This window comes from Schistocerca americana, chromosome 4 (genome assembly GCF_021461395.2).
Source record: "Schistocerca americana isolate TAMUIC-IGC-003095 chromosome 4, iqSchAmer2.1, whole genome shotgun sequence".
Taxonomy (NCBI): domain Eukaryota; kingdom Metazoa; phylum Arthropoda; class Insecta; order Orthoptera; family Acrididae; genus Schistocerca; species Schistocerca americana.
The window spans coordinates 229,006,862-229,030,794 of record NC_060122.1 but is presented as its reverse complement, the minus strand read 5'-3'; the positions used below and the strand labels follow the sequence as shown (position 1 = coordinate 229,030,794).

General features: G+C 44.6%; 1 protein-coding gene and 1 non-coding gene across 2 annotated transcripts in view; one reads left to right on the top strand and one right to left on the bottom strand.

The window, feature by feature from the left end:
- Positions 1-7,212: 7,212 nt before the first annotated feature.
- The window catches only part of LOC124612855 (trypsin-1-like), a 110,680-nt gene continuing 93,959 nt past the window's right edge, over positions 7,213-23,933 (top strand). Inside the window, exon 1 of the mRNA XM_047141284.1 lies at positions 7,213-7,447. Within this exon, the coding sequence (XP_046997240.1) occupies positions 7,343-7,447 (105 nt within the window). The 5' untranslated portion in view covers positions 7,213-7,342. The remainder of the gene's footprint in view (positions 7,448-23,933) is intronic.
- On the bottom strand, positions 17,443-17,516 carry Trnat-ugu. The gene has a single exon. It is a non-coding gene; the product is annotated as a tRNA-Thr (tRNA).

The following is a 23,933-nucleotide window of genomic DNA, read 5'->3' as shown; positions in this document are numbered from 1 at the left end:
CCTTTTTTTATCAGTCGATCAGTTAAATTAAGAAAGCCACAAGATGGTGTAAATCAGTAAGGATCTCAACCGTTTTGCTTAAATTTAGGCTGTAGGCACGCCGTCGCGAACGGAGACGCATCTCTCGTGCGCTTGTTGTCCAGGCGCCACGTCACGTTACCCAGCCTTAACGCCATGAGGTCTTGCTATCACGAGGGCCAAAAGCTGCAGGAACCGACTACTCCTTCCCGTCTCCATCCCCGCCGGTTAGCATCAAAGCCCAATACAGTACGCAGCGAAATACAACTAATCAAAGAAACTGTATCTAGAAAATAAAAAAAGATACGTATCAACTGCTTCTATGAGTCCAATCTCGGAGAAAATTAAAGCATTATTCAGATCTACAAATATACAGCTAAATTTCCGGACCACTAACAGCCTCGAACCGAAAACCACCCATCTACACTAGCACTATCATATAAAAAGTCACATGTAACAGCTGCATAATTTCTACATGGGCTAGACAGGAAGAAACTTTCGCACATAGTTTATGAACACATTCGAAATAGCGATAACAACCAATCAATTTTTTTTCTTCCAGCTGTTTGTACTGTCGTGGCTAATGTAAAGCTTGCCGAGGAAAAGTAAAGCATGTGTTAAGGCTGACGTTTCACTATAATTTTAGAGGCGAGTGTTTAGGATGTATCGTTGGATCTTATAGAGATTTACTGGAGCTATTGCACACCTTAAAGGAATGATTTGCCACTCTTTTTAGTAGATCACATTTTAAAAAGCTACTGTTGCGCAGGAAGCGCTACAGTCAGTCTCGTGTTTGTGTGTGATCTACCGTTAGCCTGTATCTCAAGTTTGTATGTTTCAGGAAGCGGACTGCATTGTGTTCGGCCGGAATTCAGGAGCCCCACTGGTCGTTAAGAGATTTTCGGCATGTGTGAAATGTATGACGCAACCTTTGCTGTGATTTTGACAGACAAAATTGCCTTCCAGCCGACATGTTATTTGTAAGCTTCATCATTGTTTTACGGAATGGTTTTGTATTGTGTTGATCAAGCTTCACCTAATGTTCCTGCAGTTTTACGTTATGTGTTATGCTTCTTGTTTAAAAACTTGTTTTGAAACTCTATGGCAGGTAAGACTTTAGGAAACTGTTTTAAAGTTGTTGAGACATTGTATGAGTTTTTCTGAGTTTTGGCAAGATATTAGTGTTAAAGATATTGGCGAGTATCTCTGAACTGTACTGTTATATATTCTTAGAGTGATGTTAAGAACTTCTTGATTTGACATTTTTTCACTAACGATTTTCAATTTTGAATAATGTAGAGATGTGTGTTAATTTTGATGAGTATTTGTATTTTGAATGAATAAACTATCCTATACCCGCGTTAAACGAAACTGATGCTATGTGCTAACCTTTGGTTATATCACTGTCTTAACGTCCGAGACAGCTTGCTTAGCTTCGGGTAGCGTGCTTAAATCAACTAACCACACGTCAGTGACGAGAAAACGACGAAATTCATCTAAGCTCCATTCCATATATTCCTTTGTCAACCTTCTTCACGCGCCAACAGTGCTGAGGAGTTCGTAAGGTCTGTCTGCCTCTTTGTTTGTTTGTAATTGATACAAATCTATAGTTTTCTTCTGGTCTTGATGAAATTTTTCAGACTTTATCTTCAAGAAAAAGGAAGATCATTGTCTGCATAAGATTTAGTAATTTCACTTGAAACATATATGTATGTAATATATAAATAGGGAAAGTTATTACTCAAAATCTCTGAAAGGTCTTGTCCGACTGACTTCAGATTTTTACACGGTCCCCCTAATCAACATCTGGGCGGACATCAGCTATATTTTTTGTTATACACAATACATAAATATATACATATAAAGTATATAATTGAGAAACGTCGTTACTAAACATCTCAAAAATACGTTATACATTACAGATATATTACTGTAATTTGCAACTTAATAAGGAAACAAATTGTAATCTATGGTGTAATTGTTATTACTGAACTTTTGGTTTGAAATTGGTCTGTGTTTGTGAAAGTCAGATCCGGGAGCCTAGAACCCGATATTTATGAACGTCGCAGGTGAAGATGTATTCATTTGTCACATTCAGTTGACATCCAGTGACTCAAATATGCCTTTCTATTTAAAGCGATTACAGTTCCCCATGCGTCTAACATTCGCTATGAGTATTAACAAGGCACAGGGCCAATGACTTTGTGTGGTTGATATTTAATACACCGGGTAGCGCCAGGCACTGCACCTAGTTGTTCATATTCGACGCCTATAGGTCGGTTGATGGTATGGACACGGTTGCTGTCTGTCTGGATTAAGATAGTCCAGCAGTTGCCCCCGAAAGGCAGCGCACATCTTTATTCCAGTCTGCTTGAAGTAGCTACGAGCCATTATTTGCAGATAGCGGTCTTCAGCTGATGTTGCTGTCCGTGGGCGAAAATTACGAGGCAATTCCTCGATGTTTTATGTCTCACTATAGTGGCTAATGTTTCAGTGCCTCGGCGTTATTTACGGTAGGTAAGTTCCCGTGCTACAAAGTCTTCCGCAAAGTGACAATGCGTGAACGGCTTACACTTGAAAAAATCCTTGGCCATGTTGACAGACTGGATCGTATTCACAAGCTGCTTTGTACCTTTCACAATTAGAGACTCTGCTGAATGAGAAAGCCGGTTTATTTTTGGCCACTGCGCACAAGCTTATGCATTTGCTGGTTTCCTTTGGTCAAAATAATATTGAGAAAGTGGTACGGCATCTATTAAAAAGTATGCAGATTGTTAGGGTGGTACAAAACCTTTTCCTGGTCAGTTTAGGATATGTTAATTATGTTGGTTGTTTACTAGCCTTAGAAGGAAAAACGGTAAGGCGGTATACTGTCTATCCTCGCCGTAATCACCAGCAGAAGTTGGTGTTATTCTAAGCATCAGCGTTGCACTGCCACCACGCATTATCTGCCGTGGCCAGCTTGACTAGGGAGGGGCCCACAGTTTTATTGTCAGGAGAATGATTCTTCAGGTGAATTCGTGGCATGCAAAACCCGCCACCGTAGCCGAGGTCGCTGACGCACGCATGTGCAGTAACGCACGGCTCGGAGGTAAGCCAGTTTCAATCCTGGTGGCCGATGGAACTTAAAACACCAGTATTAGGCCGGTAAGGGCAGGAGAGGTGGTGGAGGTTGTGCATAATAACAACCAACACCAGTAATGCACAATATTGCAAATAAAAGCAAAGTACACAAAAATTTTAAAGGTATGTCATAATACAGAAACTCTAAACGACAACCTTACATATAATTAAATAACTGTTTTTAATTAGCACTAATACGCACCAGCAGAAACAAAAGATTTTACTACAGTATCCATTCTTTTCTTTTGCACTGAGGTGACAAAAGTCATGGGACACCGATACGCCTGTATACAGATGGTGGTAGTACCGCATGCACAAGGTACAAAAGGGCAGGGCATTGGCGGAGCTGTCATTTGGACTTAGGTCACTGATGTGAAAAAGTTTCCTGCGTGATTATGAACTTATTACGGGAATTAACAGACTTCGATGCGGAATGGTACTTGGCGCTACACGCATGGGGCATTCCATATCGGAAATCGTTGGGGAATTCAGTATTCGGAGATTTACAGTGTCAAGAGTGTGCCGAGAATACCAAATTTCAGGCTTTACCTCTCACCATGGACAACGCAGTGGCCGACGGCCTTCACTTAATGATCGAGAGCAGCGGCTTTTGCATAGATTTGTCAGTGCTAACAGACATGCAACACTAAGTGAAATAACCACATAAATCAATGCGGGACGTACGACGAACGTACCCGTTAGGGCAGTCCGGCAAAATTTGACCCTAATGGGCCATGGGAGAAGACGAAGGACGCGAGTGCGCCAACACGACATCAGCTGCAGCACCTCTCCTTGGCTTGTGACCGTGTCACTTGCACCCAAGGTGACTGGAAGACCGTGGACTGGTCAAATGAGGCCCGATTTCAGCTGGTAAGATCTGATGGTAGGGTTCGAGTGTGGCACAGACATCACAAAACTACGGCTCAAGTTGTCAAGAAGGCACTGTGCAAGTTGGTGGTGGCTCAGTAACAGTGTGGGCTGTGTTCACATGGAATGGACTGGGTTCTCTGTTTCAAATAAGCCGATCATTGACGGGAAATGGCCTTTTTCGGCTGCTTCGAGCCCATTTGCAGCCATTCATGGCCGTCACGTTCCCAAACAACGATGGAATTTTTATGGATGGCAATGAGCCATGTCACCGGGCCACAATTGTTCACGATTAGTTTAAAGAATATTCTGAACAGTCACGCGAATGATTCGGCCACACACATCGTCGACATCAATTCCAACGAATATTTATGAGACGTAGTGGAAAGGTCAGTTCGTGCGCAAAATCCTGGACGACTATAGAGACAGCATGGCTCAATATTTTTGGGGCGGGACTTACAACGACTTGTTGAGTCTACGCCACGTCGAGGCGCATACCGGGAAAAAAGGAGGTCCGACACGATATTGGGAGGTATCACATGACTTTTGTCATCTCAGTGTATATCCTCTGAATGTCCACCAGTCATCCTTTTTATGCTACTGAGGATGTTGGTTTCCATATGTACATAAAAAAAAGAAAAAAAGCAGAAAATTATCACACAAAAACAAAAAGTGCTTAAGTAGTTGCTTGCTATGGTTTATGTACCTTATTATTTTATTGTGAAGGCTTAATGTCTAGTTTCTATTGGATGTGTGAGCGGTTGGTGCATCTTGCTTGAATACTACACTACTGGCCATTAAAATTGCTACACCAAGAAGAAATGCAGATGATAAACGGGTATTCATTGTACAAATATATTATACTAGTACTGACATGTGATTACACTTTCATGCAATTTGCGTGCATAGATCCTGAGAAATCAGTACCCAGAAGAACCACCTCTGGCCGTAATAACGGCCCTGATACACCTGGGCATTGAGTCAAACAGAGCCTGGATGGCGTATACAGGTACAGCTGCCCATGCAGCTTCAACACGATACCACAGTTCAACAAGAGTAGTGTGTCGCGTATTGTGACGAGCGACTTGCTCGGCCACCATTGACCAGACGTTTTCAATTGGTGAGAGATCTGGAGAATGTGCTGGCCAGGGCAGCAGTCGGACATTTTCTGTATCCAGAAAGGTCCATACAGGACCTGCAACAGGCGGTTGTGCATTATCCTGCTGAAATGTAGGGTTTCGCAGGGATCGAATGAAGGGTAGAGCCACGGGTCGTAACACATCTGAAATGTAGCGTCCACTGTTCAAAGTGCCGTCAATGCGGACAAGAGGTGACCGAGACGTGTAACCAATGGCACCCCATACCATCACGCCGGGTGATACGCCAGTATGTCGATGACGAAAACACGCTTCCAATGAGCGTTCACCGCGATGTCGCCAATCACTGATGCGACCATCATGTTGCTGTAAACAGAACCTGGATTCATCCGAAAAAATGATGTTTTGCTACTCTTGCATCCAGGTTCGTCGTTGAGTACACCATCGCAGGCGCTCCTGTCTGTGATGCAGCGTCAAGGGTAACCACAGCCACGGTCTCCGAGCTGATAATCCATCTTGCTGCAAACGTCGTCGAACTGTTCGTGCAAATGCTTGTTGTCTTGCAAACGTCCCCATCTGTTGACTCAGTTATCGAGGCGTGGCTGCACGATCCGTTACGGCCATGCGGGTAAGGTGCCTGTCATCTCGACTGCTAGTGATACGAGGCCGTTGGGATCCAGCACGGCGTTCCGTATTACCGTCCTGAACCCACCGATTCAATATTCTGCTAACAGTCATTGGATCTGGACCAACGCGAGCAACAATGTCGCGATACGATAAACCGCAATCGCGATAGGCTACAATCCGACCTTTATCAAAGTCGCAAACGTGACGTTACGCATTTCTCTCCCTTACTCGAGGCATCACGGAAACGTTTCACCAGGCAACGCTGGTAAAATGCTGTTTGTGTATGAGAAATCGGTTGGAAACTTTCCTCATGTCAGCATTTTGTAGGTGTCGCCACCGGCGCCAACCTTCTGTGAATGCTCTGAAAAGCTAATCATTTGCATATCACAGCATCTTCTTCCTATCGGTTAAATTTCCCGTCTGTAGCACGTCATCTTCGTGGTGTAGCAATTTTAATGGCCAGTAGTGTATAAACAGCTTCTCTGCATCTGTTGACTGTGCATAGGAAGACTCAGAGATTTTTATGTATCTGGCACTGTTTAAGGTGTAATTGAATAACATGGGGCCAATAATGCGCATGATGGACAACGCACACCAATCACCAATACCGGTTTTATGTGAGACGTCTTATTATAATCTGATAGTGTGGCTATGGAGTTATGTAATATATTGCGGTCTTTAATGTGTTTATCCTCTCTGCACCTCACAGGTCTAATCTCTTTGACAATAATTAGTGTTTTCCAAAGGAAACACGCTTGATGCTGTGAGTTCACGTCTCTCAACAATTAACAACATTTAACGCTTTAATGTTTGAATATCGGAATACGGTTGTTCAAAATGTTCAAATATGTTTGAAATCTTATGGAACTTAACTGCTAAGGGCATCAGTCCTTAAGCTTACTCACTACTTAACCTAAATTATCCTAAGGACAAACACACACAACCATGCCCGAGGGAGGATTCGAACCTCCGCCGGGACCAGCCGCACGGAATACGGTCGTTCAAATGATTACTTTCACAAGAAATGTGCAATAGCTTCACTTACGTTGCCCCAGTCAAAATCACGCAGTTGGCCTATTAGGTGCGCCAGTGAACTCCAACAGTGAATTTGGAAACGAAACTGAAGTACGAAAATGGTCGTGATTTAAATAAACAGCCTTCAGACTGGTGGCAGACATTATTCAACAGTATCCTTTAAAGTAACAGTGGCAGAGTTCAAGAGCATCCAATACGGAAAAAAATCGCAAAAATTTCCCGAATTTTTTCTTTCGCTAGCCCTTCGACTCGTGTGGTAATGAGCACCGCTTGTTTCTCGTCGCTTCCCGCCTACGAGGAAGACGGTATGGCTGCGACATGGCAAGTAACGTGGCAGTTACGCAAGGATCAGATAGGTGTAGAAAGGCCGACCCGGCACGGCGGCGCGGTAGTGACCTCCTCCACGGCCGCGACCGAGAAGGTGCGGACGGCGCGCGGGGTGGGGGCGGGCGCCGGCAGCGGCAGGTTTCCCTCTCCGGCGGAGAAAGCGCTGGCCTCCAGCCGCGGAGCCTCCAGTCGCCCGACAGCCGCTCCGGCAACGGCCGACGACTCCAGCTCCAGCGACATGTAGCGAGATGCGACGCCGCGCACTACTGTTGCCGCTGCTGCTACTGCTGCTGCAGGCTCTCCCTGCCAGCTGCGCCACCGACCACCAACACCAGGACTCAGCTCCAGACAACGTGAGTATACCGGTGAACCGCTTCTGCCGCTGTCGTACAACATCGATCGTTATCACGGATACTGATCCCGTTTTTCCAAATTCCCTAGGAAGCAGCTGTCAATTACTACACTGTACGTATTATTGTTTATTGTTTTCCTTCTTCTGCTACTACTATAAGTGGAAATACCACCATCATCAAGCGCTCACAGTCGGCGAGACATCTCCGCTCGTGAGATTGAAAGATTGCGTATGTTAAACAAAAAAAAAAAAAAACCAATTTCCAATGGTCTGCTCTTCTGTAAATGTACTTTTGAGAAAATCTGTAATCTGAAGTTGCTCACAGAAAACCAGTTTTAGGCAAGTGATCATCTTCAAGTCACGAATTACAATCACATCAGTTTAAAGAAAGGTTCCTGTCGTCAAATAGATTAACTACTTTTAGTTGCAGCATCTGTCACATAGAGGTGCATCGATTATCTCATACAATTTTCATCAATCACCATACGCAGAAACTGGCAGTCCATAGCAGTATTCAGCATACTGTCTGTGCAAAGCAGTCTCATGAATAAGGACTGAAAACAATTATGTACTTGACGCCATGGAACCTTCCTTTAACCTTGTATAATGTTAACCCGTGACTAGAAGATGACCTCTTGACGGAAAATTGTCATATGTAAATAAATATAAAGTACAGCACTTTATAGTGGTGCCAAAAAGCAGTTCTTTAAACATAGATACATCGAAGCTGAGCAGTACTTTGTCCAACATTTTTTCAGTGAGTAAACACTATCCTTAGCAGGACTGCAAAAATCTCGTATACTTGTCATTGGGCTCAAAAGGTTTCCAAGTCATATACTTCCTCAACTGTTGGTCGAGGGCAATCAGAAGGAGGCCAAATCTGTTCAATACCTCAACCAAAAGTATGTGGACACCTATTAGTGGACATTAATACAGAGCGTGTCCACTGTTCATCTTTATGGCTGCTTGAACTCTGCTGGGGAGACTTTTAATGAAGTGTTTCATTATGCGTCGAGTCTTCCGTAAGAGCAGAAACCAGAACAGGCAGTGCTGTTGAACGCTGGGATATGGAGACAAGTCAACGTTCTAACTGATCCCAAAGCTGTTCTGTTGGATTTAGCTCGAGACTCTGTCGACGCTAGTCCATATCAGGAACGTTATTGTCCACAAACCATTGCCTCACAGATGCTGTTTCTTGACAGAGTGCGTTGTCACGCTGGTAAAACAATTATCGTCTCCGAGCTGTTCCCCTACTTTACGCAGTACACAGCTCTGTAAAATGTGTTCATATCCTTCGACATTTAGCGTTTTCTTAAGGACTATAAGAAGATAGCACACTAACCATGTATAACAGCCCCGTACTGTAACACCACCTCCCACATACTTCACTGTTTGTACTACACATAATGGTAGGTCACGCCTCCAGGCTTTCGCGAAACCCAAACTCTTTCATCGGGTTGTCACTAGGTATAGCGGCATACATATCTCCAAATCACTCGTTGGTTGGTTGGGTGACTGGTTGACTTGGGGAGGGGACCAAACAGTGAGGACATTGGTCCCAGTGGGTTAGGGAAGGATGGGAAGGAAGTTGGCCATACCCTTTCAGATCACTCGTTTCCAATCCTCCACTGTCCAATAGTCTCGCTCTTCATACCACCTCCAGCGTCGCTTAGCATTGATTACAGAAATGTATGGTCACCAAATGTATCCCATTGTTTCAACTCCCTAGGCAAAGACACTATGATAGCTGGGCTGCTGGTAGTACTTTGCAACTCAGGAGTCATTTGTTCCGCTGATTTCATGTAATTTTATACAATCACCTTCCACAAAGCTCGACGCTTCTTGTCTGCCAGTGCATAAGGTCTCCTTAGTCACGGTAAAGCTGTGGTCATTGCTTCGTGGTTGTTCTTCCGCATTCCGTTTCACAGTCACACCATCAGCGCAGACTTGGCAAATTAGATTGGTTGAAATGATCCTGATGGATTTGTTACTCAGGTGGCATCAAACGACTAGTCCACATTCGAAGTCGCTGAGCTCTCCTGACGGATCCGTTCCGCTGTTAATGCTTTTCTACTGTTGGTACAAGTCTCCCCGCCCCCTTTTATGTTGGCGGTTTCGCCTCTCGTGGCATCCAAGGGTCAGTTCCGAATTACAAAGGGGTGCCCGGCCGGTGTGGCCGAGCGGTTCTAGGCGCTACAGTCTGGAACCGTGCGGCCGCTACGGTCGCAGGTTCGAATCCTGCCTCAGGCATGGATGTGTGTGATGTCCTTAGGTTAGTCAGGTTTAAGTAGTTCTAAGTTCTAGGGGACTGATGACCTCAGAAGTTAAGTCCCATAGTGCTCAGAGCCATTTGAACCATTTGAGCAAAGGGGTGTCCGAACACTTTTGATCAGATAGTGTAGGTCGAGCAGCCGGTATTTTAAATATGTCAGTTTTCCCGTAGCCAAAGCACCGTTGAGGAGAATCGTACTGTCCTGATAAAACGTGACTTCTTTCTTTTTTTTTTAATGTAAGCATTTTCCCAGGCTTGTTTTCAACAGTTTGACCCAAGAGATTTCTATAGCTGTTGTCAGGTACTGTTTTACAAGGCAACCAATAGGAAGAAGCCCATTTTGCATTCCACAAACCATCAACCGTGATCTTTAATCTTCTCAGCAGTTGAATATTCTGCCTTTTTGGAATGACGACCACAGTCTTCACCAACAGTTTCGACTGACAGCGTGAAATGATGGGCCCATGTCTCATTCACAGTAACAAATCGTTACATTTACCTTTGGCTAGGTGGCACCCCTATTTCTCATTGTTAATTCTTCTTGTTAAAAATGTATCGCACTCTTTTTACTGAGATCCCTATGACGTCAGGTATTTTATACAGCTTATGAGCCGAAAACCGTTATTATACCATCTATAGTTGAAGTTTCGGGAAGTACTTCTTGTTTATCATCTCCAAGAGAAGTACAGCTGCCGTTACACAGCCCAGTCACATTAATGCGACCATCTCCTATGTTCGACGTAGACATGCAGTAACAGCTCACAGGCGGCAGGTCATCGCTCTAGCAGAGGATGGTGTATAAAGCGTGTCGGGATGACGCAGACAACAGTGCAGTCGTTGTTGTAGTGCGGAAATGAAATGATTTATCTGACGTCGAAAAGGGTATGATCATTGGCTTTCAGGTCAAGGATGGTTGTAAACTGTGTCTTCTCAACGAGCGTTCAGCGAACCTCGCTGAGCCGTCCGCGGTGGTCTAGCGGTTCTAGGCGCTCAGTCCGGAACTGCGCGACTGCTACGGTCGCAGGTTCGAATCCTGCCTCGGGCATGGATGTGTGTGAAGTAATTAGGTTAGTTAGTTTTAAGTAGTTCTAAGTTCTAGGGGACTGATGACCACAGATGTTAAGTCCCATAGTGCTCAGAGCCATTTTTTGAACCTCGCTGCGTATGGGCCTCCGCAGTATGCATCCATGCTGACTGCTATTCATCGGTGACGAAGACTGGAATTTGCACGCCAGTAACGCAACTGGTCGTCCATTGAGTGGTGACAAGTGGGCTTGGATGACGTTTTATGCTCTACCTGACAGACGGCCGTTGGTGTGTTTGAATGAAACATCTAAAACACTGTGCAAACAGGAGGGAACGTTTTCGTGAGTGATCTCATCATTCTGGAAGGCACAATGGATCAAGAATGCATATCTCCTTGAGGACCATGTTCACCCTAAGTGTTTTTCCTTTCCACGATGACGTCTGTCAGCAGGACAATGCAACGGGTCACGCAGCTTGCTGTGTACTTGCGTGGTTCGTAGAGCAACAGGATTGGTTTACCGTACTCCTCTGGCCACCAGACATCCCAGAATTTAAAACCAATTGAGAATCTGGGAGACCACCTCGGTAGGGCAATTCGCGCCATGGATCCTCAAACGCCGGCCATAGCACTTCCGTCGGCATGGCTCCACATCCCTACCGGTACCTATAGAATCTAGTTCACTCTATTCCTTCACGTCCTGCGCTACCAAAGGCGATTATTCTAGCTTTTGACGGTTGGTGGCGTTAATATGACTGTCCAGTGTATTAGAGAAATCTCTTCACGTCTACTACAGTCCGCTAATTTCGGCTTCTACGTCTATCTTTTGCTTATCAATACACAAAGATTACTCAAAAGAGGAAAATTACAGCAGCGTACGTGCGAAAATGTATCGGTTGCAGAGGAAGAACTCAGTGAGTTCGGATACATTTGAATTTAGCCAATAAAGCATAGTGACATGATATTAACTGCTTATAAAACTTCACCAATATTTAATATTTTTCTGTTGGTGATATATCGTCTGAAGCAATTCATTATGCTGGGTGTTTCAAAGTCTCTGCGACAAACATCTATGGGTAATAGACCACGTCATGGAAAACAACTTTTGTTACAGTCAAAATGTTCGCTGACGGTTCCCAGCGACACTGGCTATCGTTTTGTTATTCCCCTGACAGGCGGCAGGACGTAGGCACTCTGCGACGTTTGTAAGCAACGTGTTTTTCCTGTCATCCAGTCATGTGAAATATCTTTCTCCGCTTAAGATACTCATTTTTATATATATATTTATTTATTTATTTAGTAAATCACTATCAGTTTACTGTAGTAGGTAGCGAGGAGCACACCCGGTTAGTAGACCCAGCTAGTTCGGTGAAATCTTGTCGCCCCAGGCTCTACGAATACTAAAGGATGACTTGCGTCGCTGGAAAGCGCCAGAGAACATTTTGTTTCAAACAAAAGTTGTTCCCCATGACATGGCCTTTCACCCCTTAATGTTTGTCGGAAACACTTTGAAACTCCCTGCATAGTGCACCACTTCCTCCATTTGCACAAAACACACAAAATGACAACTTTAAGAGAAATATATGAACAAGACTATTCGTCACAATTACTTAAGACCTCGCCATCTACACAACGTTAAACTGCACACTTCGTTCTGTTCTCAGATCAGTTTTTCCACTTGATATACGTTACTGAACCTGCCACCACAACCTAGGTCGCTCATCATCATCGTCATTATTCGTATAGCACACAAATGCAGTACATTTATAATATGTAAAACAAAAATAAATAGACTAAATATTAGTATCTAGGTTTCTAACCCATTCCAACACTGTGACATTGGCGTATATAAAATCATTCCACATGCCCTTATAGCATCGTAGGAAGCACTGCTCTCTTATATGTCTGACAGATTGTTTCAGCGCACCACGGTAACAATGCGGAGATTCCACAATACCCCATTTATAGAGTGAGTCAAAGCACCGAGCACGTTCCGTGCGAATTCTATTCAGTTTGACTCACAGTTTCCTGTCAAGCCCGACACCCACAGAATCAGAATTATATCTCTCGAACTATTTCAGTTCTCGGTCATTTCCGATGTACTGGCAGTTCTTGTTCCAGAGATCTCTTACTTTGGTGTTACTTGTAGTTAGCTGTTCAGCGTACAACAGCGGGGGGTGTCTCTAACGAAGCCTATTTCTTTGGGAGACGGGTATGTCGTGATGACTGGGTAGTTCATTATTCTCTTGTATATCGGTAATCTCTAAGCAGGGTTTCAGTCCTGCGAATGCATGGCGCGTAGATATTGCTTAGCAGGGGAAGCCAGTAGACAGGAGTTGGTGTGATTGTACCAGAAATCATAGGCATCGTGTTGTTGAACAGTGTATTGTGTCTCCATCGAAATCCTCCATATCGTGCCACACAACCTCTCAATGATGCCGTTGCGAGTCTTTATCTTGGCTGTTGTGTTTCCCATATATACAGGGTGTTACAAAAAGGTACGGCCAACCTTTCAGGAAACATTCCTCACACTCAAATAAAGGAAAGATGTTATGTGGACATGTGTCTGGAAACGCTTAATTTCCATGTTAGAGCTCATTTTAGTTTCGTCAGTATGTACTGTACTTCCTCGATTCACCGCCAGTTGGCCCAATTGAAGGAAGGTAATGTTGACTTCGGTGCTTGTGTTGACATGCGACTCATTGCTCTACAGTACTAGCATCAAGCACATAAGTACGTAGCATCAACAGGTTAGTGTTCATCACGAACGTGGTTTTGCAGTCAGTGCAATGTTTACAAATGCGGAGTTGGGAGATGCCCATTTGATGTATGGATTAGCACGGGGCAATAGCCGTGGCGCGGTACGTTTGTATCGAGACAGATTTTCAGAACGAAGGTGTCCCAACAGGAAGACGTTCGAAGCAATTGATCGGCATCTTAGGGAGCACGGAAAATTCCAGCCTATGACTCGCGACTGGGGAATACCTAGAACGACGAGGACACCTACAATGAACCAGGCAATTCTTCGTGCAGTTGACGATAACCCTAGTGTCAGCGTCAGAGAAGTTGCTGCTGTACAAGGTAACGTTGACCACGTCACTGTATGGAAAGTGCTACGGAAGAACCTGTTGTTTCCATACCATGTACAGCGTGTGCAGGAACTATCAGCAGCTGATTCGCCTCCACGGGTACACTTCTGCGAATGGCTCATCCAACAATGTGTCAATCCTCATTTCAGTGCTAATGTTCTCTTTACGGATGAAGCTTCATTACAGCGTGATCAAATTGTAAATTTTCACAATCAACATGTGTGGGCTGACGAGAATCCGCACGCAATTGTGCAATCACGTCATCAACACAGATTTTCTGTGAACGTTTGGGCAGGCATTGTTGGTGATGTCTTGATTGGGCCCCATGTTCTTCCACCTACGCTCAATGGAGCACGTTGTCTTGATTTCGCACGGGATACTCTACCTGTGCTGCTCGAACATGTGCCTTTACAAGTACGACACAACATGTGATTCATGCACGATGGAGCTCCTGCACATTACAGTCGAAGTATTCGTACGCTTCTCAACAACAGAGACGGACCAATTCCATGGCCTCCACGCTCTCCTGACCTCAATCCTCTTGACTTTCATTTATGAGGGCATTTAAAAGCTCTTGTCTACGCAACCCCGGTACCAAATGTAGAGACTCTTCGTGCTCGTATTGTGGACGGCTGTGATACAATACGCCATTCTCCAAGGCTGCATCAGCGCATCAGGGATTCCATGCGACGGAGAGTGGATGCATGTATCCTCGCTAACGGAGGACATTTTGAACATTTCATGTAACAAAGTGTTTGAAGTCACGCTGGTACGTTCTGTTGCTGTGTGTTTCCATTCCATGATCGATGTGATTTGAAGAGAAGTAATAAAATGAGCTCTAACATGGAAAGTAAGCGTTTCTGTACACATGTCCACATAACATATTTTCTTTCATTGTGTGTGAGGAATGTTTCCTGAAAGTTTGGCCGTACCTTTATGTAACACCCTGTATATTACGGTTGAGTGTGATATCAAGATTTTTGGAGTACTTGTTGTGTCGGAGAATACTGCCATCAAACTGCACTTTGCCGAGGTCGTAACGCATGTCTGTGCGGTGACGATCGACTAGGAGGTAATGGATTTGAATCCAGGTGGTGGTTGGAATTTTCACTGCCAGTGTTTGGTCGGCTAGAAGAGGAGGATTCACAAAGGTACCACAAAGTATATGCACGGCCAGACAGCTTGTCTGGCGTATCGGTAATAATTTATATACACAAATCTTACTTGTGTATCTGTTTGTCTATTATTCTAAATCGCATCAAAATCTCTGCAGTAATTTCTGAGACCAACTTTCACATACAGAAACAAAAATTAATTTAGTAATATATACTGAGAGATAAGCAATATTTTAATCGACAATAACAGTATACCATTAAGCCATTGGCGCTCAAAATTACTTCGTGTTGTTTCACGCCAAGAATTCATTATCTACCTCGTTAATGTTTCTGAAAATTCATAAGACGTTTTCGCTGCTATAACAAAGAAACACTATAAGGAGTACACGCCACGCTAAATTCACTTTATAAAAACTGACTGGCCCTTACGCACTACAAACAACAAGAATTATTTGAATATGTTGCAATCATAATTTTGAACTACGTTTCATCTTGGCATCAGGCTTGCTAGAACGTATCACAAAGGGAATTTTCCTCGTACTTCTTTCGAGTGATTTGCAATAAATTCGGCATCCTCCGCGACCATACGTTACGAGCCCAGCGAAAAACTTTTACCCACTCAACAACCCAAGATTTTGCAGTTGGTGATGGTCAAGTCAAAAGTCTGCCACATGTAAGTCTGGTTAATCTTGCTTTCTGAAACTTCATCTATTAACACCAGCGGCTCACCCCGACCTCACATTGGTAGAACTAAGTGCTGGACGGGTATGATGAAAGTACAGCAGTGTGGGCAGTAATTTTCGTATGGCAAAAAAACTTGGTAAATATTATAATGCGTTAATGTGAACCGATTTACGCTGAAAAAAAAAATCCGATTGTACACTCTAGCTGCAAATCTGGCGCTGTGAATGGAAGAAAGACGTACAGAAATGTTCCCATATGTAATGCATGAGGAACGGGTCGTGAGCAGAAAAGATAGGAAAAGTGAGAAAGGCACAATGCTGATTTTATTCTTACCCGCTACTTACACAATTTGTTCAATATGAACACCCGAAACGGCGGCGAGATGCTGTATTTGTAAAATGACTTGATCAACAATCTGGAATCTGAGAAACGTCTTCCTCTATACTGGCAATCAGATCAGGTAGAGACAGAACATTTTCCTAGTAAACGCTTTCTTTTAGATATCCCCAAGAGTCAAAAGTCACACTGATTCACATTAGGTCATCTTGCTGTCGAAGCATCTGAGAAACCTATGTAAATAACACGGTCTTGGACAGCAGCTTTAACCAGATCTTTCACTGGGCGAGCGACATGAGGTGTTCTACCGTATTGCAAGGAAAACAGTTGTGCTCTTCCAAAGCACCAATCACCTGCTGTACAAAGTGGTCTCGAAACATGCAGACTTCACGGTACACCTTCCAGACTCTCTAGTTGCGCCGGCAGGGGGGGCCGAGCGGTTCTAGGCGCTACAGTCTGGAACCGCGCGAAGCTACGGTCGCAGGTTCGAACCCTCTGGTTGTGTTTTCTTCAAAGAAGAACGGACCGAGAGTAAAAGTGCTTTGGCATGCCGCCAAAAATGTTCAAATGGCTCCGAGCACTATGGGACTTAACTTCTGAGGTCATCAGTCCCTAGAACTTAGAACTACTTAAACCTAACTAACCTAAGGACATCACACACATTCATGCCCGAAGCAGGATTCGAACCTGCGACCGTAGGGGTTCGCGGTTCCAGACTGTAGCGCCTAGAACCGGTCGGCCACCCCGGCCCCCGCCCCGCCAAAAAGTCACATACGGCGAGTAGAATGACAATGCCTAACTCGCCGTTTAACTGTACCTCATATTTCGCTTTTCTGTGAATTCGCGGCACCCTTTAGTGTAAATTGTGCCTCCTCACTCCACAGAACACTGCCCGATCACATATCATAAACTTCAATACGTACCAGAAACCGAAGAGCAATAATGCAGAATGTTGCTGCGGATAACGAGGTGTCAGTTGCTGCACCGTCTCGTTCTTGTACGGGTACCAGTGTAAAATAAATCGAAAAACTTCCCGTACTATTGACCATGGGATGGACAATTCTCGTAACATGCGCAAGTCGTAACATACGCAGGCACTATGACAACCCGGAGCACGTGCTGTACGGTCAGTTACAGCAACTGCAACCTCTTCAGTAACTTCCAAAGGGAGAGGACCCGATCCTCTTACAGGCGCCACACCGAGATCACCTGTTTTCGAATTTCATTATCATCTTCTTTCATCGATTTAGTGACATCGGCCTTTTCTCAGACCTTTCAGTCGACGATACTCTGTCAATGCAGCACTGAAACTGCTGCCGGTCACATTAAACAGTTTCACTACAGCGCACGTCTCCCTTTTCAATAGCCATACTGTTCACTCACGTCACGGCTTGTCGAACAACGGCATGGATATATATATATTAAGATAGTATCTGCTCTTTCGGACATACGTCAACGGGGACAGATGAAAATGTGTGCCCCGACCGGGACTCGAACCCGGGATCTCCTGCTTACATGGCAGACGCTCTATCCATCTGAGCCACCGAGGACACAGAGCATAGCGCGACTGCAGGGATTTATCTCTGGCACGCCTCCCGCGAAACCCACATTCTCATCGTATTTTCCCGCACTACATTCGTATTGCCCCCGCCCATTGTACTCATTACTCGCGGTGCGTTGCCGATTCCCGTAAGAGTTCGGGCACTGTTTGTGCATTCGCACAGAAGAAGAAGATGGTCAAGTGGACGGGGAGCCTTAACTATATACGGGGCTATTACAAATGATTGAAGCGATTTCATAAATTCACTGTAGCTCCATTCATTGACATATGGTCACGACACACTACAGATACGTAGAAAAACTCATAAAGTTTTGTTCGGCTGAAGCCGCCAGAGCGCTCGAGAGCGCAGTGAGACAAAATGGCGACAGGAGCCGAGAAAGCGTATGTCGTGCTTGAAATGCACTCACATCAGTCAGTCATAACAGTGCAACAACACTTCAGGACTAAGTTCAACAAAGATCCACCAACTGCTAACTCCATTCGGGGATGGTAAGCGCAGTTTAAAGCTTCTGGATGCCTCTGTAAGGGGAAATCAACGGGTCGGCCTGCAGTGAGCGGAGAAACGGTTGAATGCGTGCGGGCAAGTTTGACGCGTAGACCGCGGAAGTCGACGAATAAAGCAAGCAGGGAGCTAAACGTACCACAGTCGACGGTTTGGAAAATCTTACGGAAAAGGCTAAAGCAGAAGCCTTACCGTTTACAATTGCTACAAGCCCTGACACCCGATGACAAAGTCAAACGCTTTGAATTTTCGGCGCGGTTGCAACAGCTCATGGAAGAGCATGCGTTCAGTGCGAAACTTGTTTTCAGTGATGAAGCAACATTTTTTCTTAATGGTGAAGTGAACAGACACAATGTGCATATCTGGGCGGTAGAGAATCCTCACGCATTCCTGCAGCAAATTCTCAATTCACCAAAAATTAACGTGTTTTGTGCAATCTCACGGTTTAAAGTTTACGGCCCATTTTTCTTCTGCAAAAAAAGCGTTACAGGACACGTGTATCTGGACATGCTGGAAAATTGGCTCATGCCACAACTGGAGACCGACAGCGCCGACTTCAACAGGATGGTGCTCCACCGCACTTCCATCATGATGTTCGGCATTTCTTAAACAGGAGATTGGAAAACCGATGGATCGGTCGTGGTGGAGATCATGATCAGCAATTCATGTCATGGCCTCCACGCTCTCCTGACTTAACCCCATGCGATTTCTTTCTGTAGGGTTATGTGAAAGATTCAGTGTTTAAACCTCCTCTACCAAGAAACGTGCCAGAACTGCGAGCTCGCACAACGATGCTTTCGAACCCATTGATGGGAACATGCTGCGCCGAGTGTGGGAGGAACTTGATTATCGGCTTGATGTCTGCCGAATCACTAAAGGGGCACATATCGAACATTTGTGAATGCCTAAAAAAACTTTTTGAGTTTTTGTATGTGTGTGCAAAGCATTGTGAAAATATCTCAAATAATAAAGTTATTGTAGAGCTGTGAAATCGCTTCAATCATTTGTAATAACCCTGTACATACTAAGATGGTATCTGTTCTTTCGGACATGTGCCAGAGATAAATCCCTGCAGTCGCACTATCCTCTGCGTCCTCGGTGGCTCAGATGGATTTCGGTCGGAGGGTTAGCTGCTCTCTGCAATAAATAAAAAAGAAATAATTAAAAAGAACTGAGTACACGGAACAACAACCAACCTGAACGTGTGTCATCGGACGACCGCCACGAACAAATACAACGAACAGTATAGAACAAAATGAGATTTAAAAAAAAGGATGGATAGAGCGTCTGCCATTTAAGCAGGAGATCCCGGGTTCGAGTCCCGGTCGGGGCACACATTTTCATCTGTCCCGTTGACGTATGTCAACGCCTGTAAGCAGCTAAGGGTGTTCATTTCATTGTAACAGCATGGATGTCATACTTTCGTACAAACGGTGTACAGCGCCACCAGATTTGCACTTTGTGTCCAGAAGTGGAACTATTTTTCTTTCGGCGTAAATCACTTTTGCATGAACGAAGTAGCATATCTCACAATTTTTTCAGCCCACCCTGGACCTCCGTCAGTAGCTGCACTTTAATTATAGCCAATCAGTACTTGTAGCCGTAAGATTTATTTATAATGCAAACAAACCTTCCTCGTGAATTAGTCCGTCTAATAGAAAAACCTAACACTAACCTTCACATAAAGACACAAAAACGCGGCGGGGTAGCAATTTACAATATGCGGCGACCTGTGGTTCAAGCAGCGGAAAGTTGCGGTTAGCATCGCTGATTGGCGTGCTGCGGAGTTCAAACCTAAGTCTCAGGCATAGGGCTTTGTCATGCCGGCAGCCACAGCCGTTAAACTTCATAATGAATGTAAGTAAAATGAACCTCAAGGTAGCTGTAATTGGTGTTTATTCTGACAACTGGTTTCGCTGCATTAAAAAAGCATCCTCAGGTGAAAACAATGCCACATTAACGCACCACAGATGTCCCCGACGTTCATAGTCGAAAATAAAACCCCTGAAGAGGGGTAGTCGTCAAAATAAACACGACATCGGGGTGAATAGAGCGGTGGCAAACCTTTGGCAGTTGCAAGGGTGCTGAAATCGCTTTCGAAGTGATTTGGAACAGTCACTTAGTCCTTTTTTGGAATTTCATTTAATACTTTAACACAGTTTTCTTGGATGTCATTAACTGCGTCGAAGCGGTATCCTTTCATTGCCAACTTCACTTTGCGGAACTACTACAAATCGGCAAGGGCCAAATCCTGCGAATACGGCGGATGATCGTGGGCTGTGATCCGTTTGTTGGCCAAAATCTCGCGCAAGGTCTTGGCTTTATAGGCGGGAGCGACCAGGAACCTGTCCGTCGGTATTCCGGTCGAATTTGATGAATTCTCGCTTACAAGCGACCAGAATTTACTGTTTGCCCTTCTCATACAGACTCCCTGTGATCGACGAAAACTGTTAGCACTAACTTCACACTGTTCTTCTGCAAGCGGACTGTCTTTGGTTTCGGCTTCTGTGGGCTCAATTGCCACTATCTAAGAGGCTCGTACTGGAAACAGCATTCTCGTCACCAGTTAAAATCTATTTTGTGTAATCAGTATCAGTCTGGGCTCGTTGTAACAGGTCTTTGCAGTATTGGATCCTGCCCTGGTTTTCAAAATGGCTCTGAGCACTATGGGACTTAACTTCTAAGGTCATCAGTCCCCTAGAACTTAGAACTACTTAAACCTAACTAACCTAAGGACATCACACACATCCATGCCCGAGGCAGGATTCGAACCTGCGACCGTAGCGGCCGCGCGGTCCTGGTTTTCATCACCTGAAAGTGCGTGCAACACAAACCACGCACAGCCTTTCTTTTTGCCCAAGTCCTCGGCCAGAATTGTGTGCACAATAGTTTTCCGTATTCCTGACAGCTCTTCGAAGAGTCGTGCAGAAACACATGTATCTGATGTAATGATGTCGGCTATTTCTTGCACATTTTCGTCTGTGCGACTTGTTAGCGGCTTTGTTGCTCGTAGCACGTCCTTAATGTCCTTCATGCCGTCATTAAATAGAGCATACCACCGAAAAACAGTTGAACAACTTAAACAGTCATAAGCGTAAACACATTACGTCATATAAGATGTTCCCTGGCGTGATTTGACTAACTTAACATGATGTTGCCTCGCTGCTCCACCACCACTTTCCAACGAGTACCAGACAGGTACTGCTACATTCTCAGTCAGGTTGCCGATCACAATCTATACGGCTGTTCTTGAAACCCAAGGATCGCAATGCCGTAACTCTCCATGAGATAGCATTGGAGTTTGGAATTTCATACAAGCAGTCCTAGCGGAGCTGGGACGCATTGCGTACATCCTCTCTACTTCGGTCCTCATCAGTTATTTTTATTGCCCAAACAGCTAAACTCATCTACTACTTTTATTGTCTCATTTCCTGATCTCATTCTCTTCGCATTGCTGATTTAATTCGACTACATTCCATTGCCATTCATTTGTTAATATTCATCTCATATCCTCCTTTCAAGATATTATCCTGTCCGTTTAACTGCATTTCCAAATCGTTTGCTATCTCAGACAGAATCGCAATGTCACAGACAAAACTAAGAGTTTTTATTTCCTCGCCCTGAACTTCAATTCATTCTCCAAATTTTCTTTTGGCTTCCTTTATTTCTCGCTCAAAGGTACAGATTGAATAACACCGGCGATAGGCTACAACTCTGTCTCACTACATTGTCAACCACCGCTTCCCTTCATTCTCAACCATCGCTTCCCTTCGAGTCCCATAACTGCTCTCTGGTTTCTCTACAAGTTGTACACTACTGGCCATTAAAATTCCTACACCACGAAGATGACATGCTACAGACGCGAAATTTAACCGACAGGAAGAAGATACTGTGATATTCAAATGATTAGCTTTTCAGAGCATTCACACAAGGTTGGCGCCGGTGGTGACACCTACAACGTACTGACACGAGGAAAGTTTCCAACCGATTTCTCATACACAAACAGCATTTGACCGGCGTTGCCTGGTGAAACGTTGTTGCGATGCCTCCTGTAAGGAGGAGAAATGCGTACCATTACGTTTCCGACTTTGATAAAGGTCGTATTGTAGCCTATCGCGATTGCGGTTTATTGTATGGCGACATTGCTGCTCGCGTTGGTCGAGATCCAATTACTGTTAGCAGAATATGGAATCGGTGGGTTCAGGAGGGTAATACGGAACGCCGTGCTGAATCCCAACGGCCTCGTATCACTAGCAGTCGACATAACAGGCATCTTATCCGCATGGCTGTAACGGATCGTGCAGCCATGTCTCGATCCCCGAGTCAACAGATGGGGACGTTTGCAAGACAACAACCATCTGCACGAACAGTTCGACGACGTTTGCAGCAGCATGGACTATCAGCTCGGAGACCATGGCTGCGGTTACTCTTGACGCTGCATCACAGACAGGAGCGCCCGCGATGGTGTACTCAACGACGAACATGGGTGCACGAATGACAAAATGTCATTTTTTCGGATGAATCCAGGTTCTGTTTACAGTATCATGATGGTCGCATCCGTCTTTGGCGACATCGCGGTGAACTCACATTGGAGGCATGTATTCGTCATCGCCATACTGGCGTATCACCCGGCGTGATGGTATGGGGTGCCATTGGTTACACGTCTCAGTCACCTCTTGTTCGCTTTGATGGCACTTTGAACAGTAGACGTTACATTTCAAATGTGTTACGACCCTTCATTCGATCCCTGCGAAACCCTACATTTCAGGAGAATAATGCACGACCGCATGTTGCAGGTCCTGAACGGGCCTTTCTGGATACAGAAAATGTTCGACTGCTGCCCTGGCCAGCACATTCTCCAGATCTCTCACCAACTGAAAACGTCTGGTCAATGGTGGGAGAGCAACTGGCTCGTCACAATGCGCCAGTAACTACTCTTGATTAACTGTGGTATCGTGTTGAAGCTGCATGGACAGCTGTACCTGTACACGCCATCCAAGCTCTGTTTGACTCAATGCCCAGGCGTATCAAGGCCATTATTACGGCCAGAGGTGGTTGTTCTGGGTACTGATTTCTCTGTATCTATGCACCCAAATTGCGTGAAAATGTAATCACATGTGAGTTCTAGTACAATATATTTGTCCAATGAATACCCGTTTATCATCTGCATTTCTTCTTGGTGTAGCAATTTTAATGGCCAGTAGTGTATACAACCTTTTGCTCCCTGTATTTTACCGCTGCAGTCTTTAAAATGTATTCCAGACAGCGTTGACAAAACCTTTATCTAAGTCCACAACTTAGCTTTGCCTTTCTTTAATCTAGCTTATTATATAAGTCGTAGGGTCGGAACAGCCTCTTGTGTTCCAAAATGTATCCTGGAACCAAACTTATCTCCCCCAATGTCGGCTTCTAGCAGTTATTCAGTTCTTCTGTAACGATTTCGTGTCAATATTTTGCAAATATGAAAGTTCTGTAATATTCGCACCTATCGGCACCTGCTTTTTTCTGATCTTTAGTTACTACAATCTTCTTGAACACTGAAGGTATTTCCCCTTCCTCGTGTAGATTTCACACTGGGTGGAATAGTTTTGTCATGGCTGGGTCTCCCAAAGCTATCACCAACTCTGGGCCTAGTTTGGGATTAGGATTTTCAGTGCTCTGTCAAATTCTTCTCGCAGTATAATGTATCCCATCTCATCATCTACTTCCGCTTCCCCATTCTGCAATACTGCCTTGAAATTAATGTCCCTTGTGCAGCCCCTCTATACATTCCTTCCACCTTTCAGCTTTCTCTTTCTTGTTTAGTGTTGAAAGAAAATGTTATTTCCTATTAACTGTCTGCATACTGCCTTTGAAAGTCCTTGGAAGAAATCCTTCATTCAGAGACATTGTCCATTGACACTC